At 41.5% G+C, this 18,339-nt stretch overlaps 1 protein-coding gene across 1 annotated transcript; it reads right to left on the bottom strand.

Moving 5' to 3' along the window:
• Nucleotides 1-3,715: 3,715 nt before the first annotated feature.
• LOC113783745 (wall-associated receptor kinase-like 1) lies at nucleotides 3,716-5,313 on the bottom strand. The gene has a single exon (XM_027329959.1). The coding sequence runs from the start codon at nucleotides 5,308-5,310 to the stop codon at nucleotides 3,955-3,957; it is 1,356 nt and encodes a 451-aa protein (XP_027185760.1). The 5' UTR covers nucleotides 5,311-5,313; the 3' UTR covers nucleotides 3,716-3,954.
• Between the last annotated feature and the right edge of the window lie 13,026 nt (nucleotides 5,314-18,339).

Below are 18,339 nucleotides of genomic sequence, written 5' to 3'. Positions count from 1 at the left end.
CTTGGGAATCCACTTCCACTTGCACATTTTATTAATTCTCTGAGTTGAAGTTTCTTAAAATTGAGAATGTATGGCTACTTAAAGTCTTGAATATTAGCATCTATAATTCCCAAGTGTCTGAGGTTAAACTTTCTGCAGATTGAGAAACAGTAGATGTTGAGTCTTCCTCCGAATGAGGGCGTTTTGAAAGGTGTACAACATCAGTTGTGGATCTGTTTTAACTCTAGTCATGGAATGGACTAACGTAGTCCCCATTTCGTTTTACAATTTAATTTACTTTCCACTTACTAGTATTGTAATGTGGAAACCAAACCCTTTAGCAGACTGATTCACTTGTTTATTTGGGATTTATCCCACTAATATCACACAAAGAATTTAAATTAGGAGTAATACTCATTGAAACGTAATGGATCTTCTGTCCAACTTTTCGTGCCACTCTTTGTCGTACTTTTTGTTATATTGTTATTTCTTCTTTATAAATATCATATTTTAGTTCTTTTTTGTTTCCTTAAAATCCAATAATAATTAAATAGGTATGGGGTCCATAGTATAGACAATGAATATTGGAGTTTTAGTTTCTATATCACGTTAAACTTGAAAACAGATGTTCAAAGGGAACCAAATTACAATTCTTGTAACAGTTTAATATGTTGTTTGTCATAGCCTAATGTATTCAAATTGGTTTCTTTTCAATATAATTTTAGTAAATTAAGCTATCACGGATAATTGAGATATAGGGAATTAGAAGTTTTGATTTCAAATTCCTGTCTCCGTTGCTACTTCTCAATTTCTACCCTCCCCTACTATTTTTTTAAAAATATCCCAAGCAATTTGTAAATGGGAATATTTGAGAGTTTGAGGTAGAATTTTTTTTTTTTTTTTTGACTAACTGATTAATCTTTTCTTTTAATTGTTTAATACTTGGTTCACGACCGTGTGCCAGCCCATCTCTATTGACTACGCGAATATATGTCTAGTGCCAAGCCCACAAATATTTCTAGTACCCAGCCGACAAAAACGACTACTTTCCAAGCCTGTAGCTCTTCCGAAAATGGCCCAGAGTCTTTGCTGGGTCTGGCGGACACAAAGGACAGACTGAAATTTAATGTATTCATATGTTTATACGCGTTTGGTAATGAAAAATTGAACATCTGAATTAATTATGTGCTACTGAATTTTTTAGATAAAATTTACTTCAAAAAATAAGTGATAAGTTGTTCATCTATCACTGAATGTGATATATATATATTTTCAAATGTGTCAAATGTAATATTTAACAATTTAATAACTTAACAGATTTAAACTTCAGACTTCATATTTCAAATTTCAGATTTCAGTTTTATCAAATGCACCCTTAAGTGTTTGATAAAAACACACTACTATTTTGCACATTGTAAATATCTTGACCCGGCTGGTAGACAACTTCTCCATAAATGTACAGCTTTCACTCTATGTTATCATCTTTATGCAGCTGAGCATCAAAGATTAGGACTGCCTCACACAACGTGTGAAGGCAACTTGACTAGTTTTAAATTAACGGGTTAATCTTGTAAAATAGAGTATTTCATGGTACAACGTCTATTGTTGTGTAACATGCGTAAAACTTAAACAAATTAGGTAGTGTCAATTCGTCAACAAACAGTCAGGTCTTGCTCGAGGTTTTACACGACCTGTTACCAAATACTTTAAGTGTTTTCAGATTAGTTGAACAGGAAATCGACCAAGCAGCCGGTCTGAGTCTCACTAAAATACCGTCTGTTAAAAATTGGTCAAAAATCGGGTTTGAACAGAAACCGACAAACCGGTTGAAGCCCCATTTTTTCCATTTTCTTATCCTGCCTTCACCGATTGACATATGTATTCCCACCTCAGGTGCAATTTCAAATACGGGACTCTTTTTTTTTTTTTTTCCTTCCTTTGATCGTTAACTAGCTCTAAGAAGTAAAACTAGTCTGAATTGAAGTTACAAACCTGGGAGAAATTCCATTATCTTAATTCCATTCTCTAAGTTCTTGAAAGATTTCAAATCAAATAGAAGTAAAAAAAAAAAAAAAACAAAAGAAAGGAGCAAAGAAGGAAGAGAAGAGAGAGGAGAGAAATAGAAAAGGATAAAAACAAAAAAAAAAAAAAATCACTTGTGGTTAAGTGAATATACATAAAAACTTCTCATGGTATCAAAACATGGCATCCAACAACTCATGATTTGAACTAAACTAAAAATGCGATGGAAATCATCAAAACTAATGTGGGTAGGCGAAGTAAGAAAAATACCCTAATATATATATGGGTAAAATGCAAAAAAACCCCTGTGATTAAATCAACTTACAGAAAAGTTCCCTATGGTTCTAAAAATATATATAATATTCATCCCTTTCACACATAAAACAATTGTTCTGATTTCGTTAATATCTGTATATGGGATAACATCATAATTACAAAAAACCCGCGATTATCCATTGCATACGTAAAGTACAACATCCCTTTTGATAGCCTTTTCGATCTCGACAATTTTTACTTTCACTTTTCACAAATCTTGTATTGGTATCATAGTATTTAGTTCTGCTATCCACTCGAGAGTTTGAGAAAGATATAAGCAACCATTTTGCAAAATTTTCCTTCACCTTATATAACGAAAATGTATTGAAATCCTTAGTTTAAATTCTTAAAAAATACCCTCTGAGATAATATTATAATAGCAAAAACCCAGATTTAAAACTTTTACTATACCCTAAAAGTAGTGTACATAAGACTATTGGTTGATTTCTCTCAAGAAGTTTTACTCCCTTTTCAATATATTTCCTAAAAGTTTCGGATCAAATCCAACGTATATGTTTTAAATCTATAGTGAGTTTTTCTATAGGTTGGGTTAATCACATAGGGCTTTTCTATAAGGTAGAATAGGTATATCAATTGAAAATTATTATAAAAAACTATTTTTCGGTATCACTAATTGCAAAACAAGCGCATGTGCCACAAACACATTAGTTTTAACAATATTTGTCGCCTTCTCAGTTTATTTCAATCTACGAGGTATCGAATTATATATTTTAAAATTATAGGAGGGCTTTTCTATGTTCATTTAATCAGAAGTGGTTGTTTTTTTTTTTTTTTTTTTTTCACCTGAAAGAAAATAATGAAAACAAGAGAGAGTTTTAATGTGTGTGTGATAAAAGAAGAGAACAAAGCAAAAGAAACAACGGAGAAGAAACAAGGAAAAATGAAAGAAGAAAAGTAACTGGCGGCTGAGTAAGGGACAAACAAGGAGGACACATTAGGTTTGGCATTTATTAACTTTAAATACCCTAAAACTTTGAGATAATTTTATTTTGACCCTTTATTATTTTAATAAAGCATTAAATTAATCCATTATATTTTTCAAATTATATTGTTTACTTATAACTTTAAAATTTTTTCAATGGAGTTCTTTTGGACTAAATCTAAATTCATCAAATATGTATGTAAAGTTGCAAACTACCAATTTAAGAGGAGTTTTTTTATATATATTATTTATATTATATATAATGAATATATATTTATGACATGTTTATGATGCCATCCAATTTAACCTCCAACCTAACTGGTTCATTCCATTGATCCTGAAACCTGAGTTCGACCGAGTTGTTACTTGTCAGAGTTTCAAAACACATCCTTGCCTACTTTCATCATGCTTCAGAATTAATATGTTGTGATATGGTCAACGAACTTTTCCTACTTTACTTGATGAAGTTATCAGTAAAAAGATAGACGCTAAAGCTCTGTACATTCTGCCACAAAAAAGGGGAAAGAATTTGGGCCCCCGGCCCGGGGGAAGGGGGGGGGGGTGGTGGGGAGAGGAGAAAATAATCACCGGAAGTTGTTTCTTGAACACCAAGTTCACAGTGCACACAAACATTTTGTGGAATTCTTGGGGACGACTGCCCTTTCCAGCCCCGTCATTTTTCCGCCAGCGCTGAATTAGATTGTATTGTTCAATACCGCGTAGGCATCTGAAGTTGACTTAACGTTCTCACTTCCAATAGTCCATGCGTCGTAAAAATCACTCATCACAACAGCTTCTTCGTTGGTGCAACTTGGACTTTGATAATTTTCTTGAATAGTTAACCCCCATCTGCACATTTTGATGTTTTCCAACTCGATGGAAACTTCCTTCATAGTTGGTCTCCTCCTTCCATCCCAATCTATGCATCGTTGTGCAAGTTTAGCAACAGCAATTACCTCCCCTTCATTTGTTTGATCCATAATTTGAGGATCAAGAATCGTTGGAAGAGAATTCTCTTCCATGGATGTCAGAAACCTTTGTGCCAACCCTAAATAGACATCTTCTCCTTCTTCTCTGGAAGGTATGGGCTTTTGTCTTGTCAGGAGCTCAAGAAGAACCACCCCAAAGCTGTAAACGTCACTTTTGTCAGAAATTTGGCTCGACAGGAAATATTCTGGATCGATGTAGCCGAAAGTCCCTTGGACTCGAGTAGTCATGTGGGTTTTGTCAATTGCAATGGACAATGAAGCTCCAAAGTCTGATACTTTAGCTATGTATTTTTCATCCAACAATATGTTGGTGGACTTGATATCCCTGTGAAAGACTGGAATTGTAAGCCCCGAGTGTAGGTATGCCAATGCTCCTGCTACCTCTGTGGCTACTTTTAATCTCAAGCTCCAAGTAAAAGGAAAGGATTCAGCCTCATTGTCGTTTTGAATGAGGTTAAATAGGGTTCCATTAGGGATAAATTCATAGACAAGCAGAGGAACTTCTGTCTCCAAGCAACAACCCAGAAGTTTTACCACATTCCTGTGATTAACTTGCGAAACAATGACGAGCTCGTTGATGAACTGCTCCAACAGGCTTTCGTCAACCTTCGACTTCTTGATTGCCACAATTCTTCCATCGGCTAGGATCCCTTTATATACTGTACCTTGGCCACCTTGACCAAGTATTCGACTTTCGTTGAATCCATCAGTGGCCGCCTCCAATTCCCTAGAAATGAAAATTCTTGTTTTTTCAATAGCACCATCTGCAGCAGATAATTGTTTCTCCAATAGAAGACCTCCATTTCGTTCAAAATGGCCCTGCTTCTTCTTTTTATTGCGTCTCTTCTGTAGCAGGATAAAACCAGTAAACACTGCAATTGTCACCCCAGCAGCCGCAGGAAGCTTTGGAGTCCTTATGCCCAAAAGACATAACGTAACTATGACTACCGCAAGGATGAGAAGTAGCAGAAAGAATAACTTGAGAGGACTCATTATTGGGAAGTAGAGCAAAGTTTTATCTTTCACTAGCATAGGGATATTATTGAACTGATCAAAGAGCATCTGCCTAAATAGGTGAACCAAAATGTTATAATTAATCAAATATCGTAGGGGAAATAGTCAAATTACCTTGGAGAAGCCTACATCAGTTGAGATCGGATGTGGGCTATTTTTTTGACTAGAAACTTCCTCGATGTTTCGCTGCAATTGTTGGATGTATTCCTGGATGCTCCACCGCAATTGCTGGATGTAATCGACGACTTAAGGAACCAGTATGGAACAATCCACTTCCGTGGTCAAAACTTGTTTGGCCGGCCTCTTAGTCTTCTTCTGATCTTAACTCTTTTAACCATCTCTTTTCCTACACTAATTACCAATTATATTCAAGGTTATTTTTATGGTGTTTTTGTCAGATCATCGGCATCACCAGTTGAAATCTACCAAGTTGAAATCCATTAGTGTAAATTGTACATCAGATGTAATAAAATTACAGGTTTCAATTTGCGAGACCCCTCATCCGTTTCTGTTGGGTTCTTCCTTGAAAGCTTATAATCATAGTTGGCAAGACTCTGTGTAAATGGTATTAAAAATGGAACAGGATTCAGCTCTGACAAATCGATATACTTGCGGTAATATTTTCTTTGTTGACAGAAACCTATGACAATATTTGTATGTATTTCAATAACAAAATGCGTACATCCACTAAGATAGATGTATACGGATAAGAATACTACATGCATTAAACACTTATTTGGATACAAGATTGTTTGAAATATTATTTGAAATAATTACTGTAACACTTTTTGAAATATATTTAAAATAATTATTGTAATACTTTTTTACGATATGATATGATGTATGCGAGGTAAAAAATGATTGGAAATAAGGGTGGTAATTGGGTCAGAAACGGGTTGGCTGGTCGGGTTGAGATCCGGGTACATGGTTCTCCAACTTCAGTTCTGGTCCTCCAAGAAGGCATAGGCAGAGGTATTGGATGCAAAGCTCTGCAAAGCGTTACGTGCAATTGAAAACTGTGTTGGCTGAGATAGTAGGGAATGCTTGCTTGACAGGAATTGATGCGACAGCAACCGATTATGATAAGGAATTGATGTGTGTGTTGGTGCCACACATTGAGGTGCAACCAACCAGACAAGATCTCTGGACTGCCAAGTCGCGGTCTGAAGAGAGCATTTCCACAGCCAGGAACATCACTTGTTGCATTCTCTCGAAACAGAGAAGGGAGCTTCAGCAAGGGAACCTTCTGCAATGGCCGGATCAAATGAATCACTCCAGCAAACTTGGAGCAAGGGTAAGTTTATGGTTACTGTTTGATCACTCAGGGACACTTCCAGCACCTCAACAATTTCTTGGGGACCTTTTCCAGGTTAAAGCACCCCAGATACGGCTTTGAACTGTTGATGGAATCGCCAGAGACATCAGTACAACTTATGATGAATGCTTCATTGAGAGCACAATCTAGACCAATTCCAACTGGGTAGGGAATTGTCACTCCTCCATAGGTATCAATGCATCCTGGCTTCTCCACTGGAAATCGTGTCGCCCCAGTGATTGGACAATGAGGTAAAGAAACACAAATAACATACAGATTAACATCAATTACTCGTACCAAATTATTTATTTCTTAACTTCTGAATAAAGTCTGAAATGTTGCAAATGCAGAGGGCTGTAGGAGCATGGGGGATTTTGTCGACTATCATATTGGTGCATTTAGATGCAAAAGTCAGTGAGTCAAGTCAGAAACGTAGCCATTAAAGCAAAGTAAAAGGATGACACAAGCAATCATTTGAGGAATTTTCACTAAGCAGAATAACTGAACTTAATTGGTTTAAGAGAATGCATTTCTTCAATTGCTAGGAAGGTGGCAGCAGGATTTACATATTTTTTCGTGAAATGTCTACGTCCAACTTGTCGACATTCAATAGTCCAGACTGACTTGCCAAGCCATTCTTGCCAGCGAATTATAACCTTGATAGGTTGCATTTTAGTGGGTATTTTGGGCATTATTGCACAATTAATTGACTAAATATTTTTGTTAATTGGGTGGATTCTACTGATATTTTATTTTGGTGCTAATTGCAGGAATGGATGCTGAAAAGTGCTTAAATTCAACTTTTAGAAGATTCATCGCACGTGGGGCCCGCTTGAGAGATGAAGAAATCTAATTGTAATAGATTTTATTTTATTTTTATTTTTATTGGAGGAAGTCTTGTTTTAATTGTGGGGAAAAATCCCTTCCCGAAAAGGCCGGACACAAACGGAGGGAAGTATTTAGACTTCCGTAGGGAGGCTTAGGAGGAGGATTCCCTTCTTACGTTTTGCTTTGGAGTCTTTTCCTTACTCTAAAAATTAGACTAGAGAGCCGCAGCTCTGTGGAGGAAGCAGACAATAGCCACTTTTGTTGACTCTGGGATGCTTGTCAATTTTGATTAGCCTTGACCCATGAAATCAAGCAATTGAAACAAAATCTCTCGTATGTCTCTTTTGTGAGGAAAGAAAGAAAGCAAAGTGCAGCCGCCATTGTGGACTTTGTGGGTTTTCTCTTTACTCAATTTTGACCAAAAATTGGGAGACTATCGGACGTATGCTTTAGAGGAAAATTGGCAGCAGTAAGAAATCTCGTGGTGTTTCCTCTCGGTGTCGACCAAAGCAGGGGAAAAATAGATCTGAAAACTTTCACAAACTCCACACGCGCGACCTGTCATCAAATCATGGGGAACTAAACCCCTAATTCTAGTCAAGGGGGCAACTGACGAATTGGTTCACCGATTACTGTGAGATCTAAGCCGTTGTTAATTATTTTCTCCGTTTATTGGTATTTATATACTCCCTGCTCTTAATTGTTATAGTTCTTATGTATGATTGATTAGTGCGCAATAATTAATTATTCATAGAGACTATTTTGCTAAATAGGGGTAATTGAATCCGTAATTGTTCGTTACCTCTATCCCAGTAGCAACTGGTATAATTGGGTTTATGTCAGGGGAATATATGATCTAACTTAAATAAACCCTCGTAGCGTGTTTATTGGTTAGGATTGGGCCTTTCTAATTATTAATGCAATCTGGAAATTAAATCCTACGGTCGTACCTAGGGTTGTTTTTGGGTTAGAGAAATAGCTAACGGTCGTACCTTAGCTATCGATAAATTACGGAAGGGTTGGTTGTTTAGCGCGTGCGAGACAACTATAACCAATCTATTAGTAAATGTTGGAATTATATTTGAATCGATGATCAGTTGCATGAACCATTTCTGAAGTGCACCCTTGGCTAGAGTTTCTCTTAGTTATTTCTTTTAATAAATTATTTTCTGCATTTGATTTGTTCAGTTGGCATTTGATATCAACACCCCCCCCATTAATCTTGATCTGAAAAGAAACAAATATCTCTCCAGTCCCTGAGGAGACGACCCTGCTTACCACTGTCTACTAGTTAGGAAATTCAGTTAAATAATTAATTCAGGTATATCGGATTAAGCAAACTCTTCGGGAACAGGGTGAATCAAGTAACCCATTGCACACCTAGAGTCCCTGCTCCAGTACTCGCATTGATTACTGACTGTTTCAGGTGGTAGTTAGGTTTTATTTATTATTATTGCACAGGTTCGGCACCTGTCAATTTTTGGCGCCGTTGCCGGGGACTGGCATCTGAATTATTTGCTTCTTTTTGAATTCAGTTTTTTTTATTTATTTAGTTTTTGTTATTTTATTTTTCTTGGTATTTTTGCTAGTTTATGCCCCGTTCCTCTCGCACAGGTGAATTGATATACGATCCTGAGGTTGAGAAGGCAGCGCGTAGGCGAAGACAAGAAACCAAGAGACGAAAAGAAGGGCACTTATCTTTTGCGAACGAGTCAGTAGAAAACGAATTTAGCATGGCCAACACCCAGACATTAAGGGAGCTGGCTACCCCAGACCTGACTCATCAGCCCTTGTGCATCACGTTCCCAACTCTGGCTGAAAATACCTCTTTCGAGTTGAAATCGGGGTTGATTCAGCTCCTGCCTTCATTCCATGGTCTTTCCGGCGAAGAACCCCACAAACATGTCAAGGAATTCGAAATAGTTTGCTCTAGCATGAAACCTCCTGGAGTCACTGGGGAGCAAATAAGACTGAGAGCCTTCCCCTTCTCTCTCAAGGATGCAGCGAAGGATTGGCTATACTACCTACCTGCATGTAGTATCACCACGTGGGCACAATTGAAAAAGAAATTCCTGGAGAAATTTTTCCCCGCATCCCGGGCTGCAAGTTTGAGGAAGGAGATTTGCAGCATCAAGCAGTACTCCGGGGAGTCATTGTATGATTTTTGGGAAAGGTTCAACAAGTTGTGCGCTAGATGTCCACAGCATCAGATTAGTGAACAACTGTTGATCCAATACTTCTATGAGGGACTCCAGTCAACTGACAGGAGTATTATTGACGCTGCGAGTGGAGGAGCCCTGGCGAACAAGACACCGAGGGAAGCATGGGACCTTATTGAAGTCATGGCAGAAAACTCTCAGCAGTTCGGTTTCCGTGAGAGCACTCCTACCCGTAGAGTCAATGAGGCAGAGACGTCATCCATCCATCAGCAACTGTCAGAGTTGACGTCTGCTGTCAGGCAATTGGCCATGAGAGACACACCGCGAGCAAAGGTGTGTGGAATCTGTACTAGCATGGACCACTGCACGGATACGTGCCCCATTTTGCAAGAGGACGGGGCGGAACAGGTAAACATGGCCGGAGGCGTGCCCGCGCCCCACAAGTAGTATGACCCGTATTCCAACACATACAACCCCGGTTGGAGAGACCATCCCAATCTCAGTTATGGGAACAGGCAACCAAATTCATTCTCGAATCGTCCACCAGGATTCCACCAGCCGTGGCAACCAAAATCTCAACCCTCATCCTCAAATTCAGGAAGCTCCTTGGAGGACCTAGTCAAAAGCCTGACCACGACTACTACTCAGCTTCATCAGGAGATCAGATCCTTGGCGGCAAATACCGCACAGCTCCAGCAGGACACCAAGGCGGACAAGAAGGACCAAGACGCTCGAATAAGCCAACTGGCAACTGCCATTAACCGCTTGGAGTCCCACGTTTATGGGAAACTGCCATCGCAACCCGAGGTGATCCCAAGAATGTAAGTGCCATGACGCTGAGGAGTGGCAAGGAGCTGGATGGGCCTAAAGTGAAAAATTCAAAAAGCAAAAGCGAGGAGGAGATAGAAAAGGAAATTGAGGAGGAAGGACGTGTTCGTGAGGATCCTAAGATAACTTCCACCTCTCCACTCACTATTAGCTCTAACTTACCCCCTTTTCCTTGCAGGTTGGAAAAGACAAAGAAGGTAGAGAAGGAAAAAGAGCTCTTGGATGTGTTTCGGAAAGTGGAGATCAACATTCCCCTGTTGGATGCAATCAAGCAGATACCGAAATACGCTAAATTTTTGAAGGACTTGTGCACCCACAAGAGGAAGCTAAGGGGAGATGAACGAGTGGCGGTTGGAGAAAACGTGTCAGCCATGCTCCAAAGGAAACTCCCACCAAAATGTGGAGACCCAAGTATGTTCACCATTCTCTGCAAGATAGGAGGTGCCTCGATAAGGAAGGCAATGTTGGATTTAGGGGCGTCTATCAATGTAATGCCTAAAACAATTTATACGTCCCTTAATCTTGGTCCATTAAAAGGCACATGCATTATAATCCAACTTGCAGACCGTACCAATGCTTACCCGGAAGGGTTAATTGAAGATGTTTTGGTGCAGGTCAATGAGTTGGTTTTTCCTGCAGATTTCTATGTCCTAGACATGGGGGATGAAAGGGCACTAAATCCGTCTCCTATTTTGTTAGGTAGGCCATTTTTAAGCACTGCTAGGACGAAAATAGATGTAAATGAGGGTACCTTGTCGATGGAGTTTGATGGGAAAATTGTAAATTTTAATATTTTTGATGCGATGAAGTACCCAGATGAGACTAACTCTGTTTATGCTTTAAGTGTTGTTGAGCCCCTTGTACAGGAAATATTTGAATTGGATGGGGTTGATGCACTGGCAGTGGCATTAGCCAAACATCTTAAGTTGGGAGCAACTCTTGATGTAGAATTGAGTGATGAGTTATATCGGGCTGTTGGAGTATTGCATTCGCTCCCACCAATTTCCCCAATGTATGAACTTACTTCTCTTTTCATACCAGAAACTCAGGCGAAATTGTTGCCTTCTGTTGTGCAGGCGCCTGAATTGGAGCTCAAACCTCTCCCAAAGCATTTGAAGTATGCTTTTCTCGGAGACAATGAGACGTTACTAGTCATCATATCTGCTCACTTGTCACCAAGACAAGAAGATGACCTCATTCGTCTTCTTCGAGACCATAAGGAAGCAATTGGGTGGAGCGTAGCGGATATCAAGGGAATTAGCCCCTCTTTATGCATGCATCGGATCCGGCTTGAGGAGGATGCAAAACCAGTGAGGCAGGCGCAACGGAGATTGAACCCACTGATGATGGAAGTGGTGAAAAAGGAGATACTTAAACTCCTAGAAGTTGGGATCATCTTCGCCATCTCAGATAGTCCCTGGGTGAGCCCAGTGCAAGTAGTCCCGAAAAAGGCGGGAGTAACAGTTGAAGAGAACCAAGAGGGTGAGATGGTCCCGGTGAGGAAACCCACAGGATGGCGCCAGTGCATTGACTATCGGCGTCTGAATGCTGTGACAAAGAAGGACCACTTCCCTCTACCTTTTATTGATCAGATGATAGAAAGATTAACTGGCCGTGTCTATTACTGTTTTCTTGATGGTTTCTCTGGTTATTTTCAGATCGCAATAGCACCAGAGGATCAGGAGAAAACTACCTTCACCTGCCCCTTCCGTACATTTGCATATCGGAGGATGCCTTTCGGCCTCTGCAATGCCCCAGCAACTTTTCAGAGGTGTATGGTAAGTATATTCTCTGAATATGTAGAAAAGATTATTGAGGTGTTTATGGATGACTTTAGCGTGTATGGAGATAGTTTTGATGAATGCCTGGATAATCTAGCTTTAATTTTGAAGAGGTGCATTGAGACAAATCTAGTTCTAAATTGGGAAAAATGTCATTTCATGGTGGATCACGGCATTGTTTTAGGGCATGTAGTGTCAGCCAGAGGTATAGGGGTAGACAAGGCAAAAGTCGATATTATTTCTGCTTTATCTTACCCCGCAAGTGTGCGGGAGGTGCGCTCCTTTTTGGGTCATGCAGGTTTCTACAGGAGATTCATTAAAGATTTCTCAAAAATTGGAGCGCCCCTGTTCAAACTGTTGCAAAAAGATGTAGCATATGACTTCACCGAGGAGTGCAAGGTGGCATTTGACAGGTTAAGGGAGTCATTGACATCACCACCTATTATCCAGCCTCCAGACTGGGGCCTCCCATTTGAGATAATGTGCGACGCGAGTGACTATGCAGTGGGAGCAGTGCTGGGGCAACAGATTGGCAGGGCGGCTCATGCAATCTATTATGCATCAAAGGCGTTGAATGGAGCTCAACTCAACTATTCTACAACAGAGAAAGAATTACTTGCTGTGATTTTTGCACTAGAAAAATTTAGACCATACTTGTTAGGTGCAAAAGTAATAGTTTTTTCTGATCATGCAGCCTTGAGATATTTGATGACAAAGAAGGATGCTAAACCAAGGCTTATCAGATGGATCCTGCTCCTTCAAGAGTTCAATTTGGAGATTAAAGATAAGAGTGGGGCAGAAAACTTAGTCGCTGATCATTTGAGCCGCTTGCTTGCTCATAAGGAAGAGCCACCATTGAGAGAGGCATTTCCAGAGGAGCAACTACTTGCCATTAACTCGTCTACACCCTGGTATGCTGATATAGTAAATTTCTTGGTGACTAATGAATTGCCTGCAGGGTGGCCCAAGGCTAAGAGAGACAAGTTGAAGAGTGATGCTAAATATTACATTTGGGACGACCCGTATCTTTAGAGACAATGTTCGGATCAAGTGCTCAGGAGGTGTGTAAGTGCAAGTGAATTTCACTCCATTTTAAATTTCTGTCATTCGTTTGCATGTAGAGGGCACTTTGGGCCCAAACGAACAGCTCACAAGGTGTTGGAGAGTGGTTTTTACTGGCCCACCCTTTTCAAAGATGCTTATTTATTCTGTAAATCCTGTGATAGGTGTCAAAGGGTGGGGAATATTTTTCGTAGGGACCAAATGCTTCAAACCCCCATGTTGTTTATTGAAATTTTTGATGTTTGGGGGATAGATTTTATGGGTCCTTTTCCCTCGTCTTTTGGTTTCTTATACATTTTACTTGCTGTAGACTATGTCTCTAAATGGGTGGAAGCCAAAGCCACCCGTACTAATGATTCTAGAGTGGTTGCAGAGTTCTTAAAGTCCAATATCTATGTCCGTTTTGGAATGTCAAGAGCTGTGGTTAGGGATAGATGGACACATTTCTGCAACAAAACTATCACGGCCTTGTTTCGAAAATACGGTGTAGTGCACAAGGTATCCACACTGTATCACCCGCAGGCAAACGGTCAGGCCGAAGTGTCAAACAGGGAAATCAAGTCGATCTTGGAGAAGATGGTGCGTCCGGATAGGAAGGACTGGAGTTTAAAGCTAGAAGACGCATTATGGGCGTATAGAACCGCGTATAAGACGCCAATTGGGATGTCTCCGTATAGACTTGTTTTCGGTAAGGCTTGCCATCTCCCCGTGGAGTTCGAACACAAGGCATTTTGGGCAGTGAAGCAGTGTAACATGGGATTTGACGAAGCTGGGGTCCAAAGGAAATTGCAACTACAAGAGTTAGAGGAGATAAGAAATGAAGCGTATGAGAATGCCACGATCTATAAAGAAAAGAGTAAAATCTTTCATGATCAGCAGGTTTCTAGGAAAACTTTTGTAGTGGGGCAAAAGGTCCTCTTGTATCACTCAAGGCTTAAACTTTTTCCCGGTAAGTTGCGTTCTCGTTGGATTGATCCATTTGTCGTTTCTAATGTGTTCCATTATGGTGCAGTGGAGATCCAAAGTTTAAAAACGGAGAAAAAGTTCGTGGTGAATGGCCATCGTCTCAAACCTTATTATGAGGGTTTCTATGTTGAAGAAGTAGAAGTTGAACACCTCCAAGATCCACTTTATCATGCTTGAGGGTTTTGGCCATGTCTAGCCAAAGACAGTAAAGAAAGGCGCTACTTGGGAGGCAACCCAAGACTATTTGTTTCAGTTTTCATGTATTTTTGAAGTTTTAGTTAAGTGTTAGTGTCAATTAATAGTTTGATGTTTGGTGGCAGGAAATTAGTAGCTAAGCGTGCCCACGCCAAGTGGTCATGCCTGAGGGGAAGGAATTTTCGTTCAGGTTCTGCGGACTCTATGCCAGTTGAGCGTGCCCACGCCAGGTGGTCACGCCTGATGGAAGGAATTTTCGTTCAGGTTCTGCGGACTCTATGCCAGTTAGACGTGTCCACGCCAGGTGGTCACGCCGATGGAAGAATTTTTCTTTCAGTTCTGCGACTCTATGGCAGTTGAGCGTGCCCACGCTAGGTTGGTAAAACGTAAAAAAAAAAAAAAAAAAAAGGGCTAAAATTTTTTTTTTTTCAAAGGGCACGAAGCCCTACTCTTTTCTTCTTCTTCTTTCTTTTCTTTTTCTTTTCTCTTCTTTCTTCTTCCTTTTCTTTCTTTTTCTTCTTGCTTCTTCTTTTGTTGCGTCCGCCGCCGCCGCTCGTCTGCCCGCCGCTCGATCTCCCCCTCTGAGATCAGCCCGCTGCCTGCCGCCACTAGCATTGCCGCACACCGCTGAGCAGCCAGGCGCACCAGGTCGCCGCCCAGTCCGCCGTTGCGTCCCCTTCTTGCGCGCACAGCAGCCAGCCGCACAAGCTTCTCGCGCCGTCAACCCACCGCGCGGACCACCAGACCCACAAGCCGCAGTCGCGGACCACAGGTCGTGCGCGCAGACCGCAAGCGCGCCTCCCAGCAGCTCGCGCAACAGCCTGCTGCCCAGCCGCGCCTCACCACCGGCAGAGCTCCAGCAGCCAGGTGCGCAGCCTCTGCGCAACTCAGCCCAGCCCACAGCCAACCCCAGCGCGCCCCTTGTGCGTGCGACCAAGGCAGCCTCTGCGCGACTCAGCCCTGCCGCCCAGCAACCCACCGCGCGCGCAGCTCGCCTCCATCGCGTGCGACTCCGCTTGGCACTCCGCACGCCGTCCCTCTCAACCCAGACCGCGCGCCTCCCCCGCGCGCGTACCGAACCCGCCTTGCGCCAGCAGCAGTCCAGTCCAGCAGCCGCCGCGCGCAGCAAGCGGCCAGAGCACCAGCTCGCAGACGGCCCTCGCGCACCAGCGGACACCTCCAGACCGCCCTTGCTCCATACTTCACCAAACTCACTGCCTACTCCAAACCTCCGGTGATTTCTTTTTAAATTTCTGTCACTAAGTAGCTGAGGCCAGATTACTAGCTAAGTAGCTGATGCCAGATTTTAATTTCGTAGCTGGGGCCAGATTGTTTATTTGCTAGCTGAGGACAGAAATTTTGTGCTTGATTTTGGGTGCTGTGCTATCTCCGTGGGTGATTGCTAACTAATTGTCAAATTTTGTGCTCAATCAGTGATAGTTGGGGAGGAATTTTTACCATGGTTGCCTGCTTTATTAGTTTTTGGGGGAATTTTTCTGCGATTGTCTAATTAAGTGAATTTTGGATTGATTTAGTAGTGTTTGGAAAGTATTTTGCTGATTCACATGATTAATTGACTCTTGGGGTAATTTTATTGTTTGGTTGTGCGCTTGTCTGTGACTGGAAGCTGTGATTGGGACCCTTTTCTGAATCAGCTGCCTGTTGACCTCTTTTGTGCACATTTGCCTTGCCTGTGCCCTATCCAATAGACCAAATGACTAAACCAAAAACTAAAGGCAAGACCAAGCCTTCCACTTCCACCCCTCAGCCTACGGTCCCCTTAGGGGGACCTGCCCCATCGACTGGGCCTGGAGGGCCCCGTACTCGCCTTGGACGGAATAGGGAGGTTCATATCTCCTCTCCGGCCCATTTTGGCGGTCAATTTGACCTTCACCCGGGCTGCCGACAAGGAGCGGTATGCTTCGGCTTGCACAAGGAAGATAATTCCTTGTAAATACATCCATGGCCCTACACTTGATTTGCTAAACCTGAGGGATGAGGTCACGCAGCACTTGACTAATGTAGGTTGGACCCGCTATGCTTCTATCATTTTACCTGCTTTCACTGAACTGACGTGGGAATTCTATGCTACTTTTGAGTTGAATATTCCTGATGAATTTTCCGTTACCACTCCTGGGGTAGTGAGGTTTCGATTAATGGGTAGAGAGTTCACCCAATCTATAACTGAGTTTAATTTGGCTCTTGGGTTTATTGATATTCCCTACTCCCAGAGTGAGGAGTATATGCACAGTGTGTGCGAGTACTCGGAGCCATTTTTCTCTCATTACCTTGATTATTGGAGTGGTTTGTCAGTTGACCGACAATGCTATGACCCCAGTCAGTCTAAGGCTTCTTATCTTAAGAGCGCCGCCTACCGCTATTTACATAGATTCATGGCCTATAGTTTCTCAGGTAGGAAGGATAGCTCGGGTACTCTGACTAAGCCCGAGTTCTTTTTCGTTTGGTGCATGGTCACTCGGACTAAGGTCAATTTGGGTGGCTGGTTTGCCCTCCAGCTCCGAACTGTGCTAAGTAAGAAAAATAAGCCATTAATCTTAGGCTCATTTATCACTCAGTTGGCTGTAAATCTTGGGGTTTTGGACTTAAATAACCATAATTTGCATCGTGCTTGTACTATGGAACCCCTCGATTTGGTTTGTTTGGAGAAAATGGGTCTTGTGCGACAGGTTAATGGCGTTTTCCAGTTTGCTCCCCCGGGGCCAATCTCTGTTCCTCCGAAGCGCAGCGCTTCCAAATCCACTGCCCCGGAGGCTGGTGGTCCTTCCACGGATACACCTGGACCATCCTCTTCGGCACCCCCACCATCTTCCTCCGTCGATAGCCAGCTTGCAGCTCTTCGGTTCCAGATGCAGCACATGGACACTCGTATGGATCGGATGGAGGGCCAAATGGCCGGCATGGCCCAGAATTTAGCACAATACCTCCACCACGTGGGTTTCCGCCCACCGTGCCCTCCACGACCTTAGTTCACCTCTGCCCCCCGCCGTATTAAGGGAAGTGTTGTTGCCTTTATCGCTTTATTTTCCTCTTTATCCGTTTCCATTGAGGACAATGAAAGGTTTAGGTGTGGGGGAGGGTTAATTATGCATTAGTGGTGCTTTGAGCTGTTGTTATTTGCATTTTCCTTGCCTTAGTAGTTTTTTTCTTTAAACTGTGATGAATACAATTGAGATGTGAGTATAAGCAGTAAGTTCATGCCATGGGGTGTTCTATTTTCCTTAATATTGAATTGATTGATGAATATGCTAGATTTGACATCAATTTGACCACTTGTGCGATTTTTGGGCCTAATTTTTCGTTTGTTTGAGTGGTTAGTGCACATGGTTTGTCATTCTAGAACTTGCTCGGTTATGCGTGTCAAGACCACATTTAAATGAGTTTAATGCATTGAAATGATAGGGCACCTAGGAATAAGCCATTTTTGGACTTTCTTAAAACCAACCCTTGGATTATTTACTATCATTAGGGAGCCAAGTTGAGCCTTAACCCCTATTCGTTGCTTGAGACCCCAGCTCTTAGCCGTGAAACCTCTTTTTAGACTTTCTTTTTGAACCTCGTGTGAAGAAGTGCTTTGATTTCATTATACAGACTTTTGGAGTGTTATTCGAAGGGCATTACACCCATTTATGTATCAAAAAAAAAAAGAAAGAGAGAAAGAGAAAGTTGACTTTTATGTGAAAAGAAGACAAAGTGCAGGAAACCAGCAAGTAAAGTTGACTTTTAGGGTGCTGGTTGGGAGTATTGGAAACAAAAAAAATAAAAAATAAAAAAAAGCAAAAGAAAAAAGGGGAAAGAAGAAAACAAAAAAAGGAAAGAAAACGAGAGGGGAAGTAGATGAATGAAAAAGGAGAAAAGGCGAAGGTTGTGGCAAGTGCTAATTCACTTCACTTGTGTGATGGTTGAGATGCCTTTAAATTTCAAA

This window comes from Coffea eugenioides, chromosome 9 (genome assembly GCF_003713205.1).
Source record: "Coffea eugenioides isolate CCC68of chromosome 9, Ceug_1.0, whole genome shotgun sequence".
In the NCBI taxonomy this organism is placed as follows: domain Eukaryota; kingdom Viridiplantae; phylum Streptophyta; class Magnoliopsida; order Gentianales; family Rubiaceae; genus Coffea; species Coffea eugenioides.
The sequence above is the reverse complement of the archived record's forward strand: the minus strand, read 5'-3'. Positions and strand labels throughout refer to the sequence as shown.

What these genes read in the sequence shown, in the direction of transcription:
- LOC113783745 (XM_027329959.1), bottom strand. Translation starts at nt 5,310, where the DNA reads ATGCTCTTTGATCAGTTCAATAATATCCCTATGCTAGTGAAAGATAAA.